This window comes from Lonchura striata, chromosome 8 (genome assembly GCF_050655825.1).
Source record: "Lonchura striata isolate lonStrDom1 chromosome 8, ASM5065582v1, whole genome shotgun sequence".
In the NCBI taxonomy this organism is placed as follows: Eukaryota; Metazoa; Chordata; class Aves; order Passeriformes; family Estrildidae; genus Lonchura; species Lonchura striata.
Window position 1 is genome coordinate 9,716,828 of NC_140710.1, and position 18,505 is coordinate 9,735,332.

General features: G+C 37.6%; 1 protein-coding gene across 4 annotated transcripts in view; it reads left to right on the forward strand.

Moving 5' to 3' along the window:
- The window catches only part of TESK2 (testis associated actin remodelling kinase 2), a 75,988-nt gene that overhangs the window by 25,209 nt on the left and 32,274 nt on the right, over positions 1–18,505 (forward strand). For all 4 annotated transcript variants that reach the window (XM_021528514.3, XM_085585703.1, XM_021528521.4 and 1 more), the window contains one exon: positions 8,868–8,916. In XM_021528514.3, the coding sequence (XP_021384189.2) occupies positions 8,868–8,916 (49 nt within the window). The remainder of the gene's footprint in view (positions 1–8,867; positions 8,917–18,505) is intronic.

Genomic DNA, 18,505 nt, shown 5'->3' on the forward strand with positions numbered 1-18,505 from the left:
GAGTTGCCAGTAATGAGTAACTTAGGTCAGCAAAAAGAAATGCTCCCGTTTTAAATTTCTGATGAATCAATAAAGTGATATGAAGAGTGAAGTTTGGCTTCTTTTTGTGAATTTAAGTTATTGCAAGTTTAACACCATTCAACTAACTCATGGTTACTAATTTTAAAATTAAACAATGCAAAATGCCATAGCTGTTTCTTATTCTTAGGTCTGCTTCTTAGTTTTTAGGGTTTTCTTATTGCAGTATTGCAAGGCGGGATAAGAAGGACTGAAGAAAAGAAGCTAGAGTTGAACTAATCTAATTTATATGCTCCTGGAAGGAAAAGGGTATTTTTGCTTTGCATTAGATTACTGCGTGCAAATCCAGAATGTTCCAATGCGTATCTTGTTATTTCTTGAACCACTTTAGTCTTGGTTTCCCTTCTATGGTGATGTGACAAGCAATTAACATAATTGGTTGAAGCCATAACATTATGAAATTTAAAGATGTGATGACAGTGCACCAAATGACCAGTTCTCCTAAGCTGCTGTTGCACACCTGGGATTGATTTCTGATCTCAGCCTCTTTTTGAAAAGTTTTGGAGACACAGTGAACTCTGTTACTTAATTTCCTTTTCTTCACCATTCTGTTACATAGTTCAGACCTAATACTGACTCCTAAAATCCTTTATAACCGATTTTTCTGATCCTTGAAATCCTATCTCAGTTGTCAGCAACTGATTTGTATCAATATTACCCTGTGTTTTTCTCAGTATTTATGAGGACACGTGTCGGAAGCATTTGAAATATTTGTAAGGAGCATTACTTCATGTCTGTTTTCCATTATTCTTTTTCTTAAAACCTCAAAAACATGCGAATTTAAAGAATTCTTACTCATAGTAAACTGTGTTTGTTTTGTCATAATACACTTACTCAAGTTGTTTAGTAATCTTTCCCTAAATGCAATTCCTCGTCTGTTTTTGTTCTGCTCCAGGGTGAGGTGCACTCCAAGAAACTCTTCCTTCTGTTTACTTGTTGTTATTTTTTAAAAATTAAATTGGATCATGTGTCTGGTTATTTGGATTTCAGGATCATTAACTGTGTCTTATATTTATTCCCCACATTTTTCCTTCATTTCCTGTTTTCTGAATCCTTTGATAAGCAGCGTATGACCCTGGGACTGATAAAGCTGCTTTTTAAATAAAGTTTGTGAAAGAGTAACTTTCCAAAGTAATATTGGCATTGTCAGAATCATCAACTCAGTACACTTCATCAGTTTACCAACTTTGGTTGGTAAATCTTATTAAAAAAAAAATGTAGCTCTACAGCTCTGTTCAAAATCAAGAATTTAATTTGGGTTGGGATGAGGGAAAGTAGGAAGGGAATATATTGAAAGGCCAAAAGCATTCAGTTTTACCTAAATATAACCCTGCCCCCTCTTGAATGGAATTACAGAGGTGTTGCTGAGAACAAAAATTGTGCTCAGTCCTAATTAATTGCTGAAATTTAGGTGTCTTGTGAAGTAAAAGAGATCATGTTTGTGATGTACTGGTCTCCTCTGGCCTTAGAGCCTATGAATAATTTGAAGTCAGCAGTGTTACACAGATGGTCCTGAAGGAAGAACAATAAAGTATTGATTTATTATGAAGCAGAAAAGGAATTTCATTTGTTCTTCGTTATTACCCAAGATTGGCAGAGAAATATTTCTCTTTTTGTGCTCAAGAAAGCAGGTATGAGTGAATATATCAGAAAGAAATTACTTAAATAGAAATGGTCTATCTTTGCACAGGTTGTTTAGAAGAATAAACTGCATTTGATTTGTGAATTGCTTGATTTGAGGCCTCTTCAAAAAGAGCAGGCTCTCTGGTAAAATACTGCCTTTTTCTTATCTGTTAGGTAAGTCCCCTTGCAACAGGGAGCAGAGTTATTCCTACAGGAAATGCAAACAAGAAAACAATATTTAGTTTTGGTTGTTTCTTTTACTGAATACACAGTAAAAACTACTACTTTTCTGTGTAGGAGATAACTTTGTTTTTGTGTGTTACTGATGTAATTTAAGTTTCTGTTTAAATTTTATTACAGTGTTCTCAATTTCTTTGTCTGGGAGAAGATTTTTCCCTCTTAAATATTACCTGCCTAGGTGTCTGTATATACCTGTTTATAAACACACACATGCAAGCTTCTCTATTAGAGATTTATGAAGTCTATTTAGATTTCATAAATGTGCAAATCATTGGTGCTTCTACTAGTCTTGTGAAACAGCTGTTTCCTACTTTAGAAATACATAAAAATAATTAATATTAATTTGCACTTAAAGTGGTGAGAGGTTGTACTGCTTGTCTGACAACATTGTGCAGTCAGATAAGAGCAGCTGTATTTAAAGAGAATATCCTCTTCCAAGAAGTTCTAATATATAACTTTTCCAGTGGCTAGGAGTTATCTCAGTTTGCTGTTAAATATTTCTTCACCTAATTTTTCCTTTGAAGTTGTTCAATGTTACTGAATAAGGTGTTTTGTCACTAGCATTAAGTTCACTTCTCTATTGATTAGCCACTGGATCTCCTCCACATGCCTTGGTGTCCTCTGTTTTTTACATAATACATCTCTGAGCTTCCTCATCTCCTCTGAGCTCTGGGACTACCTCCTGTTAACTTCCACTCTAAACAAGTTTCTTTCCTTCGTGTTGCTAGCCAGTATGGATAGTAATGGGTTCTTAGGCTGAAATGTTGAGATCATATTGTGTAGTGGTTAATTAAACCAGGTGAGAGCTGCAAGGTGCTCTATCAAATGGCTTGTAAAATTATGAAACTGAATAAATAGTGGCTTTACAGCCTCCAAAATCTCCTCGCAAACCATCTCAACATGTGTAGGATAGCAAGTTAATGTTTTAGAAAGCAAATGTCAGATTCAGCAATGAGGCATTTATTTTAGTACACTAAAACCTTCCTTAGGCTGGAAGTGGGGTTGTGTTTTTGAACATCCTGATAAGTAATACCTCAAATTTGTTATTGAATCAGTGTTTTTGTCCGAGAGCTCTTCTGTAGTTTATATAGTTAATTGTTATGGAAAGAAGAGTTTCTTCTTCCTTGTAGTGCATTTGGTAGCCCAGGATCATCATTATCCTTTGGGTAATGAAAAAAACCATCCCTTTGCCTGTGCTCTAAAATATATACCAGCTTTTTACAAGCTCTAAATTCCAATGTGTCCACAGTTAACTTCAAGATGTTATTGTGAAGATTTTGGTATTTTTGCTGTTGATTGCACTGGTGTCACTAGTAATATTGCTGACTCTTTGAAAGTGCTTTTGCTTCTGTGCTGTCCATATCAACTCCTTTTTAGAGTTACAGATGCCTTTTGAGGTTTTTATCCAGACTCTGGTCACTCTTCTGGATTGTGAGTTTGTCAGCAGTTGCTGACTTCCTTTTATTCCTTCGCGCAGTAGAGATTACCTAAAGGTGCGTCTGTGTTTTTACCTTAATGATACTTTTGCACATCTTGAGGAGATGGAATTGGGTCAAGGTGTTTTTGTTTCTCTTGGTGAGTTTCAGGTTTATTTGGAGAAGCGCTGATCTGGGTATTTAGGCTTTAAAAGCAACAGGCTTTATTTGCCATGTAGTAAAAGGCTAGCGTTAAATCTCCACACTCATTCAGTATTTCTGCACTCAAATTCTGCTCTTGGCCAGCTATATAGATCCATCTTGATTAGAAAAGAGAAGTAAGTGAAGAGCTTAGTTTTCACTTACCAAGTCCCCAGTAAGTCTACCATCCCCATGGTAGGATCATAAAGATTCCAGTGGTCAAATATATGTGTATATGTAAGCTTCTAATGTATTTTCCATGAAGAAAATGAGAGGCTGCCCTCTATTAGAGGATTTATTTTGGCAAAAAAAATGAACAACTTCAGTCTGTTAAGGATATTTTAGAGTAGAAGACTCCAGCTCTTGCAGCTACAGGCATGATGGTAATAAATAGGGGATTTGGGAGGTTTGTTTTTCTCCCTTCCTCTTGTTTCCTATTTCAGCTAGCAGATGTGATTCTAGAGGCAGAGTAGGTGCTAACTACAATGTAGTAACTTTTAATTCAGTCACTGTCTGGTGTTTATAACAAACTATGTATGAGACCTGTTTATCTTTTTCGTTTGCTGGTAGTTCTCCAGGGTCCAGGTTGGGGACATTTTAGGAGTGTACAGGGCAGCAGACAAATGGGGTTCAAAGAGTGATTTCTTCTGTTTCTACCATCAACCTCATCTCCTGTCTCGATCTCACTCTGGCATACAAGATGAACATGGAGAATTAAAATGCTTTTCTTCCTCTGATCTCCATTTCTTCCTGCCTTGGCTGTGGGATGTGCTGGTTTTATCACATCTTCCCTCAGACAGATGGTGAGAGGAGGTGTGGAAAAGTGAGCTGAGGTTGGGGTTTGTACCATGTGATGTTTACTATAACCACTTTAATACAGGTTAGCTGATACATGGGAAAACTGTAATTGCTAGTGTTAGGGAAAACAGGGATTTGGAGCATTTCTCCACTTTATTAGCTTGTGTCCTGCTTAAAGTGCAGTGCTGTTCAAAGGTTGGGTTAGATCAAGTACCATGGTTTTGAAAGGTCTAGTGTAAGCTTGTAGATGTGCTCTACCATTTTGTTACTTTCCTGAATGCTGATGTGCTGCTGTAGTCATGAGTTTTTACTCAAAGTAAGAAAATTGGTCTGGAAAGGACTCAGGAAATCTCCATCCTTGTGTCCTGAACTTGGGGGCCTTCAGTCAACTGCCTGAGAGACCTGATAGCTTTTTTTTTTTTTTTTTTTTTTTTTTTTTTTTTTGTTTTGGTAATATCTTACAGATGTGTTTTTCCTCATACAAATGAAGTGGTGTGCTACCAATGATTCTCCATCTCTTGTGCTGTCTCTTAAATTTGTGTATCTTCAATTTTGAGGTAGAATTTCAGTCTTTAATATCACTATTGTTTGCATGAAAAAGTATTTCTTTATTTGATCTGTACCTTGGGGACTTAATTTAAAACATTCTGTACACAGAAAGTCTTACCTCATATCTTAAGTGTTCTCGTGGGAGTGCTTGGAGGTATTGCTGCATGTTTGGCTGTGAGCATGCAGGCAGATTGACTCATTGATTAAATCCACCTTCTTGTGTGTGCAGCACACAAATAAGCACACTGTGTGCATATTCCATGAACTCCTTTCAAGGAGAATTTTATTTCATCCCCTTTGAGACAAATCTATCGCCCTGGGAACACAATACCAAGGAATTTTTTTGTGTGTAGTTTTATCCTTTCAAACCTTCCTTTTCGTAAAATTGCTTGTGATGGACTTTGTTACAATAGCCAGAAGGATGGATTTTGTCTTTTAACATCCTTTATCCTGTACTGAACAGGAAAGAAAATAGCTTTTTCTTCTCTTTGTGTGTCATGGTTATCAAAAAGGAGTATTTTAGAAATACAGTGTACACGCAGTAGAAGAGAGGCTGTATATGTTACAGAAATTCTAGATTAAATGCCTTACCTCTTCTAGAATCAAGATGCAAGTGTAGAAAACTTAAAATACATTTTTAATCTAGCATGGTGCCTAAACCATTAAGGAGGGCCTTTGTTGCCTTAATGAAGACTTAATATTTTTATTTGCCCTCTTCCTTCTCCAAGTCAGTGCAATGAAAAAAGAATGCGTATTCTGAACTTTTGTCTTGGTTAATGAGCTTGTACTAGAGGCTTTTGCATTGGTGTGTTTGGTTTGTTTCTTTTGTTTAATGTTATTAAAGTGCTGAATTTTCTCATACAAGCCATAAATTTTTGAGGGCATCAATTTCTTTTGTTGAACTGTAGCTGCCCCATGTTTATCCACAGAGCAGGAATGTGTCCCAGTGAAGTTCTTTTAACTGGAAGCATGTGTTCAGTGTCTGGATATCCAGAGGCTGTATGATCTGGATATTAGTTTTGCTTGATAAATTAAGGCAAAGATTTCAGACTGAAGCTACAGTATTTAGTCTGCCCTTTTCTGTCCAGGATTTTCCCCCTTGCCATCTGACTGAACTGAAAGTACTTTGTGTAACCACTGTGAAGGACTAAGCAATATCCAGACTTCTCTTGGTTTTGTTAAGGAGGACAGGTTTTCCAGATTGCTTGTTTATAAAATGAGATTTCCAACATGTGTATAGCTTGCTGACATTTGTCAGAAAGCATTTGGTAGTGGAAATGTGCTTCATTCTGTTTAGTTGGGTGGACTTAAATATCATCCTTTCTATTTGCAGCTTCTAGGAAAACTTTTCCAACCAGATTTTGGAAGTGTTTCAGCCTGCTGATAAGGCCAGATACACTGTCTTGAAAATAAACTTCCTTAAATCTGCAGATGATCTCCTGTTTTGTGGATGATTGGTCTATTGGAGCTCCTTCCAGCTAGAAATGCTTATAGGAAGTGTAACCTTTGGCTGACAAGTCTTTCTGCTGAAGTTCACCTACAAGCACATTTTGGCTCGGGGGACAGTGTGTCTAGCCAACAGGAATAATCTCAGCTGTGCTGGACCAGCATGTCAGCTTCCTATCCACAGAGCTCGGAATCTCATCTGGGGCAATCTCAGAAATTGAAACCATGTTAAATCTTGCTTGCTAATTGCATTTCCCAGTAGCAGCTGGGTGTATTATCTTTTAGTGAAAATCCTTTCCAACAATGTCTTGTAGCAGTTCTTGGCTTAACCAAGTGGTTTATTATTGCTTGATAAAACAGCTAAGCAGAAGTTTTCCAGGAATTTGGATTGCTTGAGGTCTGTTTTATCAATCTATTTTCCAGAGCCTGAAAACTGAGATTCATTCACACAAAGTTTAAATGGCTTCAGTATGTTGCTTGTAAACTCATTAATTCTGTCTTTATCAGTGTATTTGGTTTCTCTTTTCCTGGGTAATAGTTTCTAAATATGTGGGGTTCATAAATGTGTCTTTATGTCCAGCTTCTTTTCCATGAGATCATGATATGGAGCTTTGTTTTTTGATTCTTAGAAGAAATACTAAGCATGTCAGAATTTTTAAACTCTTACTCTTGGTAACTTGATTCAATGTGTCTTTGCTGCCTTAAGCATAGATTCACAAAGGTAATGAATATGTGTCCATTGAGACTTCCCTTGACCAAAACAGATGAAAACTTAATTATTTTTAATTGTTTGATCTCCCTTTTTGTTGAATGAAAATATTGCCATAGCAGGTTAATTTTGTGTAATTGATAGACTAGATATTAATTTGGAAAGTTGTCTTATAGAAAAATTAATATATTGGAATTGTGTACTTTCCATTTTTGCTTGTGAATAAATTCATTAACACCAGGCCTGATAGCTCTGAAGACTTTCAGAATGCACTAAGAAATAAATTTCTGTTCTAGAAATCTAGAGCAGAAGATTGGGTTTTTAGCAGAATCTAGAGTAGAAGTCTGGGTTTCTTCACCTCAGGAAGTTTAATTTGTCGATTTCTTTACAAAATTGTTCATATGTTCATTGCAGTATGAAGTGAAACCCAGAATGAGAAATGCTTTGCCTACCTGCTATATCAAAAAGAAGCCTCTTCCCTTTCCCCTGAGGACCTGATCATGCCCCATGATTCTACATTAAACAAGAGGAATTGGAGTTTCAATGCCTCTCAAATTAAAATTCCTATATTCAGGGAATATTGTTTGAGTGTTTGAGGTGAGAGCAGGCAGTAGAAGTTCTAATTCAAGTCTTGCTGCTACTTTGGTTTTAAAAACAGATTTCCATAGCTCAGATTATCCAAAGGACCTTATCTATATTATTTTTCTTTGGCTGCTTGTAATTTACCAGTCAGCTGTTAGACAAGAGAACAGTGAGGATCATTCATTTCTTCAAAAGCAGCTTAGCTGAACTAGCACTACATGTCTTGCATCATTTTGTGTTTAAATTCAGAAGTGTTTCAGGATAGAAAAGATCCTTTTCCTTTGAGTTGTTGTCCACAAGATTCCTATCACATTTAATGAGATCATACATGTCTACCTCTTACTTGCAAAATGGAAATTTCTGAATGTTATGGAAATTATAGACAATTTGTTTTTTGCTTGCTGAGACCAAACTCTAAATGTTAAAACTGAGAATTAGTTAATCAATAAAGAACAAACACTTGAACTGTGCAGGGACGACTCTAGTGTTTAAAATTTCAGCTTTACTGAACTTTCTCATGGGAGGTGTTTACTAGTAGCATTAATTTGCATTTTGTCACTTTGAAGTTCAGCTTGTATGGTAGTAAAAATGAGCTTTCGGTTGTTTATGGCACATTCTGTTGCTCTCCAGACAAACTGAGGGTGGCAATCATTACTATTAACAGCAGGAGTCTGAAAATTGTGCAGTATAGATAGCACTTGAGGAATGTGTGTATGCTGGATATTATATCCAAGTGTTGGAAAGAGGAGTTTGGGGAGGGGAAGTATACGCTGCGTATGTGCCCTCATATTCCTGAGTGGTTAAGAATGGGATATGAAGAAACATCTTTATGCTTAAACAGCAAAATGCAAAGGGAAGTAATTTTGTGTTTGTGCAGACCAACAGTGGATTACTTGGCTTAAACATCCTTAAAATAGGACTCTGAGACTGTTCCTTTCTGCATAAATCATTATATGTTGGCCTCTGCTTATAGTTAAATTAGTAACTTTCCATTTTGAGGTTGAGCTGTCTCCTGTGCTCTCTTGGAACTGCTAATTCAGATTATATTGTAGTGTAGATGATTTTTTGTGCTGAGATGTTTAAATAATCAATGGTGAGGTATGCAGTGTCTGTGAGGCTGATTTTTTTTCGTCTTTTTTGGTGTATCCTATATTAGTTTTTTTTAAAGAACAAAAAAGAGGGGGGGAAAAAAGCCCAAACCACTTTTCTTTTCTTGTTTCTTGTAGGTTTATGGGTGTCTGTGTGCATAAAGGACAGCTGCACGCTCTTACAGAGGTAAGACTATTTCATAATATACATACTGAATATGAAATATTCAATTCTCAGGACAGATTCTGCAGTTGCCAATCACCTTCAGTGAAGTTTCTTCTATGGTGACTGGTGAGTTAATCACTCACTGTTTGCTATGTTAAGGGAAGACTGCAGAATCAGTCCTTAGAACTCCACTCACAGCCTTGTATGTCTTTTCTCCTCAGAAGCACTTATTGGGGTGAAAAAAAATCATAGTAAGAACATAAAACTTCACTAATAATGTTCTAAATGAGAGATGTGCATTACCATTGAGCTACTCATAAATATTGTTTCAGTGACATTGCATTGTATTTAAGTCTTATTTATACTACAGTTGTACTTTTCACAAGTGAATCAATAACGTTTCAGCTGGATCATTTCATTGTATTCACTCCCTATTACTTTCACATTACAGCTTAATCTGGGTCCCATAAAAAGGAATTATTCCGTTGCCCATGTACCTTGGTCAAGATCTGGGTATCAAATATGAAGCTGAAGTTCCATTCATAGGAGTTCCCACCCAGCTTTATTGGTTGTTTAATCCCCCTGTACTGCTCAGGAAAAACAAGAAGAGAGTATTCTCTTGTTAGGAATAGTGCTGCCTGTTTTGAGTCAAAATCAATAAAATGCTTTGCCTGTTGTATTAGTCTGAGTACAGGCTGAAAGGAAACTCTTGGTTTGTAAAGTTAATGTTTCTTATTTACTTCTGTTTTGTAGGAACTGCTCAATTAAAAGATTACCCCTTTCCCACCCTTCCAAAGACAAGTCTGTTATTAATTAGCAATTTAAGCAGGTTCCTGGTATTGGTGTGCTTGCCAAGAACTGCTGTAAAATGAGGAGACTGAGGAGCTGGATGCCAATTAGCAGGATATGTGTCACCATCACTTTCTGTAACTTACAGATGCCACTCTGAGGCAAAGATGCACATATGTGGGCAATGAATTTCTTCACCTTCTGGGGTGACAATTTTGCAGTTCTCATTCTAGCTGCTATTGGAGTGATGCACTCTGGTTCAATGTCTGTATTTCGAGAGGGGCAAAGGTAAAGATTGTTCCAGAAATTTCAAGACACAGCATGAGTGTGAGCAATTTGCCATGAGAGGGACAGTTTATTTGATTTATTCTTTCTGGGTTTTTTCCTCCTCCCTGTGCTCAGTAGAGGAAACATTCCTAAGACGGCTGATCAAATTATTCAGGCAGGCTTTGCTAATATTATTGTTGATTTCTTTTGGATATCTGGTAAATTAAAACAGGGAGGTTTTGGGCCATTCCACTCACTAAATATTATCGTAGATGAGGTGGAGCGTCATATTGTTTCATTGTACTAAAACTTGGAAGATTTTGCTCAGTGTGGGTTTTTTTGCTTGGTTATTTTTTTCCCTTCCTTCACAGCAGTTGTTTACCATTTAAATAACCCTCCCCACCCAAAAAGCCAAGAAAATGAAAACAGCACATATGCTTCCTCATAGTGAGCTAACTTTGTAGCTGCTGCTTTGTTCAGCTATTTTTGAGTTCTTGGCAAGCAAATAAATCTAAGAAAGACTTCAAAGAATAACTTTTTATAGTCATAATTCAGAATAACAGAAGAGATTCCTAAAGCATCTTGAGACCAAAAAAGAAATAGACTGAAGAAGTTTACTGCAACCTTTTGAGAAACAGAATAGCTTTAGTGACATTATAAAAGCATAATTAGTGATTACTGTTTTTCTTCTATGGACAAAGGTGAGCATTTAATGCCTTCAATAGGAAAATCCATGACAGAAATGGATGTTGTAGGGAATCCACACACAATTTTGCCCAGTAAAATAGCTATTCTTTGATTTTAGAGAGCTTTTAAAAGTTAAAAACTGTATATGTTCCAAGTGGTGCAATTGCATTTTCTGGCAACAGTAGTAGCATTTTTCCTCAAGTGTGTGTAGAATAATAGTTGAATTCTGAAGACTTCTGGAGGTTGGAGAAGGGGGCTGAAATGACGAGTTGAAGGAGTTATTAGTAAGACAGGGTGAATCACTAGATCAAATATAGCCCAGGAGGATAAACAAATTGGCCACTGCCTCATGGCTTTTTTCAGCTTGTGGTCCACAAAGGTGGTCTCCTTGCTCCTAGTGCTCAGCATAATTGACACCAGCCTGGTACTACAAGTGCTCAGAACTTCTGCCAGGGTTTCAGTTCTTTGGAGATGAAACTGTTGATTCAGAGGCCCATTGGTCAATAGGTGTCTGAGTCACTGCTGGGAGAATCCTCTTGTGCTTGCCGTGCTGGACCTGTTCTGTAATGAGTTTAATTATCCCTTCTTGTGTTTTGAGAGTACAGTTGATGATATGTCTATGTATGAGGGATACAGCATCACTTAGAGCTTATGTCTGAGGGCAGCATGATGGGAAATCATGTTTATTTTATATATATGTATATGTTTCCATAACAGAAGAAGATGAGAACTTGTGCCAAATGTTTGGTGACTGGTTTTAGACAACTTGTGCCATTAACAGGCAGGGCAACCTCAAATGGTGTTAGAAGAGCACTGAGGATTTTGTAAGCCTGTTAAGGGGCTACATTAGGAATATACAGCACTTTGTTATCAGAAGGCAGAGTTTGAAGCATTACAGATTTATTGCATGTTTACAGACACAGGAGGCTTAAATACAGGAGTGGATCATGCAGAGCAGGTTTTTTGCCTGAGGAAGGTGTTGATCCTATTTATGCCTTGGGATTTTCCCTTTTGGCAGCATTTTGTGTTGATTTAGTTTTCCTCTCTCAAGTGACTTTTGTTTTTAAAACTCTTGAGCAAGAGTCAGTTTCTGTTTGTTTTGTTTTTTTTTTTTTTCAAAATAAGAATGGAATTGTTTAATTATAGACCGCACTAGGATTTTGGCCTTGTTCTGAATCCACAGTCTTATCAGTTTTGATAATCCAATTTTTTTTAAGTTCTCAGGCCAGAATCTATGGTATATGCCTCTTCTAAAGTAATTAAATATCCTTAGATTGACAGAACAGCTTAGGCTGCCAAGGACCTCTATCCCTGCAAGCACCCAGTTAAGAAACATTTCAAGAAAGCAAAGTAAATTCTTTAATGGGTGTATCACCCAAATGAGCTGGCAGGCATTAGACTGCTTCACTAATGTTCAGCTCATGAGCACAGATTCACCACACTTGTTTTTTTCTACAACCAGAAAGTGGGTATTCCTTTCTCAGCATTCAGCTTTAATCTGAAGCTGCTGGTTTGTTTCTTTAGCTACAGGAATCTGCAGTGCTTCCTGCTGTACGCACATGCCTCTCCAAACTCAATTCAGCCTTTCCCTCAAGCCTCTCTGTGTTTTCCAGCCACTTTCCTAATCTGACAACTCTCTTCACTTCCATTTCCTGGCACACAGCAGTATCATAAGTTTGGAGAAACTTGCAGAGTAGCAGAGTCTCTGGTGTCAGCATGGGCTGCTGCAGAGCGTTCAGAGGCCAGCTCAGCGCTGCTGCCAGGCAAGCAGACAGACAGGGTGTGCTCAGGGGACATGGAGCCTGAGCCAGGGGGAACAGCCATGGCTCAATAGCAACTGGGTATGATTTTATCCCATACACATCTACCATGGGATGGCTGCATGAGCAAACATCCATTTTAGATGGAAGATAAACAAATTTGTGTGTTGTAGGTTTTATAGGCCTGTGCTAATATACTGAAGCAGATAACGTAGCAGCATAAAGTTTAGCATATAAAAGCCACTTAATACCTTCTTTCAGATCTTGAATTGTTTGTTGAACTCAGTTAAACAGGTTTATCTTATTTTCTAAGAGACAGGTCAGGCTAAAATCTTGTTATAATTAGATGTATATTTATATATGCACAGAATGAGTCATACAGCTTGATAATTCCTTCTTGAAGGAAATGAAAGCCTTGGCACTTGTGTGTATAGAAGATGAGGAATGGAAAGTTATTGTGTGTTGATTGGGATATTTTGAAATTGCAGTGCTTCAGGGACAATAGTTAATTGTTGCAACAGAAGTTTTATGACTATTATTAATTCATACTGGATGATAGTAAAAATGTGTGCAGATATGCTGCTGCCACAATCTGATTGCTCATTGTGGGATCTAACATGCACTGGAACTTTCTCAGGCAGAGAGCAGGGCTGATGCAGTGGGATAGGAGCATGTGGTGGGTGATGGAGGGGTAGGACAGTATTATTTCAGCAGGAGCTGAAAGCTTCCCGAGATGCTCTCCTGAAGTCTTTCAGATTTGGTCCTTGCTGGTGAACTGTGCAGACTCATGGAACATGTGACACCACAGCAGAGAGCTGGAGTGGAATCTGAAGCACTCAGTGTAGTTGGGCAGCTATGGTTTTTTCAGGTGCTGTTACATATGGCAGTGGGAAAAGTGCTAAAGCTCATCGTAAGGAAAATGCCAATGTCCTTTGAAGAGAGAGGGTTTTTTTCATTAAGTTCTTTGGTGATAACTGAAAAGTTCCCTTCTCTGCTTTCCCTCTCAACAGCAATAATTTAAGTAAACAAATGCAATTAGTGGAGTTTCAGGTTTTTGGAGAACTTCCTTTTTAACATATTTTCTTTTTTTACTTTTGGTGATAGCATTAATTAGAAAAATACTGAAAGCTTAAAAATCTCTGAATTGTTTCAATTGTGCTGAGTTGCCCTTTTACAAGGAATAGAAGGTAAGTTCTTAAAGTGAGAAGGTTTTTCTGATATACAGCTTTCACAGCAGAAAAATATCATTAAAAGTGTTTCAGTTTTTCCTCCCCTTAGTTCTTGGTTATCTTTCCGTAGAGGCCCTTTGACCCTAGAATGGAGAAAACTAAACAGACATCACTTAGGTCTCCTCTTCTGAAGCTCTATTCTACAGCTAAAATTGTAGTAGTAGTAAATGTATATAGTCATACCTTGCCTTCCAGATGGCAATTGCATACTTGTGAGAGTTGTAAAAGGGCCTGAAATACCATTCCTTCCCTGCTCCCTCCTTTCCTCATCTCCTGTAAGACTCTCTAATCCTTACTTTTGTTCCACCTGTATGATTCATATTGTTTGAGTAACTTTAGTTTTACTCTTGTAGCACTGCAAATATTTACCTCAGCTTTGGTGCTGGCAGTAGGCTGTCAGCTCTGGAGAACTTGGTGTCTTTGGAACTGTAGTTCCTATTAGCAGCCATTCTGCAAATATTTCATGCAGGAAAGGAATTGTTCCTGCTTTAGGTATTACCTGTTTACAGGCTGATATTTAGTTTCTGGATAAGTTGGTTTTGGTGGTATTTCTCAAAAAAAAAACCAAAAAACAAAAACAAACAAACAAAAAAAACCCCAAAAAAACCAGAATAGCTGTGGTGTGAAGTTGGTAAGCCTGAGCTTGGAGACAACTGAAAAGAAAATTACAGTTGTGCTTAACATAGCACCAAGTGGAACATCAAAATAAATTAAAGGACTCTCATTTTCATCCTGTTAGTAAATATTACTTACTTCCTGGATACTGCTGTCCAATTTCTAGAAAAAAAAACCCCAACAATTCAAAGATTTATTAGGGAAGTCCTTGAATTCATGTTAGGTATTACTTAATGTGTTCAATAAAGCCATACTGAGTACAGGCTCCCAGATCAGTTTGTATTCCTTAATATCTTGTACTTACCTAATGCTTGTGCATTACCTCCCCTTGCTTGTTGAAATATTTCTTAAGACATTTTGTGTAGTCCTTCTGACTGAAGTACTGAAAAAAGAAAACTCAAAACAAGGAGGAGAAAAGCAGAGGGGTGGGAGAACTCCAAAGGTAATTTTAAAGGTTCTTTCTCTCCTCAGATTTGGACCCAATTCTGCTCCAATTTGGTTGCATTTGCATACATAAAGCATCTTCCTTGAATGTATTAAGGTCTTGGACAGTATGTAAAGTTATTTGTTTTATGGTTTTGTGGCACTGATCACTACTTTGACTTTCTGGACGAACAACATGAGCGATGGTGCAAGCTTTCTCATGGATGTTTCTGTTTACAGCTCAGAAGATACAGAATATACTTGTTAATTCTAAATATCTTTTTTTTAGGTGAATTGATCTTGATACAGAACAGTGTAAAGAGGGCATTTACTTTGGAGTAACTTAAAAAAAATACCATGCAATGATGACAAATGATCTTTCAGATGACTTCCAACAACTGACAGCCAGAATTTTTAAATGCCTCCTGGCTGGAGGATGCAGCAGAAGGGCTGTGGTTTAAACTTTATAAGAACTCAAAGTATGCATAAAATTCTGCAGATTAAAGTTATCCTTGTGATCTCTCAGCCAATGAAAAACATGACCTGTGGATTAATGCTGTAATAAACCTCTGCTTGCAGGCTCTATCCTCTTTGTCCATGGTTCAGATGCTTTTTGTAGCATTAATTGGAGGTGTAGCTTTACTTTACGAATGAAGAGTGCTTTCAGTGGTGCTGTGCTAGTGCTGGAAAGCAACATGCAGAGGCAATCTGGGCCTCCACAGGTATAAAACTCAAGCACCAGAAGAGTAAGTTTAGTCCTATTGAAAATATGTTGGAGATATTGAGTCCTCTGCTAAGCTGTGGTTACTTTGCATGTTTCCTGGAATGGACTTGAGTTTTAGACCTGGATAAATTTGTTTCCAGGAATATATGCTTTGAGGACAAGAATGGTTATGTGGCATAAAATTAGAAGTATCTGTTGCTATTATTTGCCTTTTTTGCTGCTTTTGTCATAAGACTAGAAGTCCAGCCAGCACATATCCATGTTATTTCCTCTGTTAATTTGGTTGTTTGGGTTGTTTAGCTTTTCCCTTACAGGAATCACTAAGAGTGAGACCTTGCATGTACTTGCCTCAGGGTCAGCAGAAAACCATTCACTCAGAGCCCAGGGATTTGACCTCTAGAGAAGAGTAATGGTAACCTTGTCTGATGCAGCAGTAGCTGCACTCCCCATTAATGACTGTGTGAGGGTTCACTGTAGGACCCGAGAAGAGTGTGGTCATGGCACCAGAAGTAGAGTTTAAAACAGAGTGGGGAAATGGCTCAGGTATTAGCAATATTAGGCAGTCTGTAATGTAAAAGGTGAGAAATCATACCATTTAATTGGCACTATTTTTTCCAGCACTAATTTAGAATGAATGGATCATGAGATGTCTCTTAGGGCTGTTTGCTGTCTGTATAGTGCTTTTTTCACAGAATCACAGAATGGTTGAGGCTGGAAGGAGGGACCTCTGGAGGTCACCTGGTCTAACCTCCCTGCTCAAGCAGGGCCACCTAGGGCTGGCTAAGGCTGGTTGCCAAGAGCTGGTCATAGAATCACAGAATGGTTTGGGTTGAAAGGCATCTTGAAAGATCATCTTGTTCAGATTCCCCTGTCGTGGACACAGACAGCTTCCAATAAACCAGGTTGCTCAAAGCCCCATCCAGACTGGCCTTAAACACTTCCAAGGATGGGGCATCCACAACTTTTCTGGGCGACCTGTGCCAGTGTCTCACCACCCTCATGGCAAAGAATTTCTTCCTAAGATGTGAATCTAAACCTACTCTCAGTTTAAAAACATTCCTGCTTGGCCTTTTAAAAGGTCTCTCTCCATCTTTCTTGTAGGTTCCCTTCGGGTACTGGAAGGCTCCAGTTAGGTTACCCTGAAGCCTTCTCTTCTCCAGTCTGAAAAATCCTAATTCTCTCAGCTTCATAGGAGAGGTGCTCCATCCTTCTGATCATCTTGATGGCCCTTTATATTTCTGCTTTTGAGAAAAATCACTTATCTCACCACAGAAAAATTGTTGTGAGTTAGTAGGGGCTTTTAAATATCTTGTAATTCTATAATCCTTTATTAAAATAGAGATAAGGTAAATCTAAAAGATGCAAAAGGCTGTAACTGTGTGCCTGCCTACTGGCACTTCTGAATGTTGACTTAATATTTTGGGGTTAAAAAAACCAACCATCTAAACTTGTACAGAAAGATAAGCCTATTGCCTGTGCTTTCTACTTTCACATGAGCACCAGAACTTGGTTAGGAAGAGCTCAAAGCTTTACCACCTTTGTTGTTGTATGCAGCAGCTACCTGCTGAAAGGAGAAAGGCATAGGCAATAGGGACTGTTCTTACAACTGAAAGATTAGGAAGCTTCTGTTTATATTCCAATATGAATGTGTTTATAAGATGACAAACCATCTAGCAATAGATGATAGCAAAATCTCTAGCAATATCTTTTTGAAGCTATAAGAACCCTGATTCTTTAAAGTGAAAAGCTTTGGGATGTGCTTTGGATTTCTTTTATCAAAGTATAATTTTTAGCTTTTGCTTAAATTATTGTGACAAAAAAAATCTATAAATGTGAATAATAAGTCCATGGATGTGTGTATATATTTGTTTAGTACTACATGTAGACCTTGGGCTTACTTGTTTCTGTGTCACTTGCAAAATGATTTCTACTACATCTTTGATCATTTTGAAATGCAGTTTATAATTCTTTTTATAAATTTGGTTTGGTGCTAACACTTCCCTTCATTTTTTGATTGTTCATAATAGAATTTTAAAAATACTTGTCAACGCTTAAGCCGTATTTGGTCTTATTTTTGCACTCTTCACAGCATATGGACTGTCAGTTTCAGTTTTGCTGGAACAGTTCACTTAGGTTCTCAGTTTAATTTATAAAAAGTGGCTGAATGTGCTCTCAGCAAATGTAGTTTGTGCCTTGACAGCCAGCTGTACCTTATCCTTTCTTTGTGCTGTGCAAAGCATTGTACTGTTTCATCTTCAACACGGTGTCCTTTTTCCTCTGGTTTTATTCTCTTCAGAGCAGTACAGCATGTCTCTCTTCAACCTGAGACATCCCCATATGAAAGACACATACCAGTTTGCAGAACTGAAGAGACCCATTCCTGGTCCTTGATCCTGTCAAGAAGCACAGGTGCCTCTAGATGCAGCCATGCCCTGATTAACTGGGGAGTGCTAGACCAAACCAGCTGTACTGGCTTAGTCTGGGGAATGTCTGCCCTGACTGTATTTTTTGAAAGAGTGCAAGAGAAAGCAACAAAAGTTAAAATTCTGTTTTCAGAACAGTGGCAGTTCAATATAGGTTATCAACTCTGAGAAAGCTGAGTGAAGGTCAAAAGAATGTGAGCATCCTCATCCATTTTATCAGCTAAAGATGTCTTGTTTGTTTTTTTTTTAAATGATTCTGTAGACACTTGCACTGAGCTTGTTCAACCAGCTGGAGTTGCATACTGGTACCTATGTGTACCTTATGTGTGAGAGCTGAGTCAAGCTGATTAATGATAGGTGTTAACCTGGCATCTCTATGCACCAGTGGATGCAAAATCAACTCTAAACATGGTACATGTAATAAGTAAATTAGACTGTTCAAAGTAAGTAGAGTTTTAAAAGCTTGCAGAACAGGGAAGGGGATGGTTGTGGTTTTTAGAAAGTGTCACACCATTTAAACCTTACATTGTAACTTTAAGGCTTCATGTATTTTGTAACAAAAAAAAAAAAAAAAAAGCAATGTGTTTAACACAGTGAAGCAATTTCACAGAAATTTAGACAAACTACATATTCTTTACTTTTATTTGACTTTCCTCGGGAACCCAATATTTTTGTGAATGTTTTAAAAAGAAG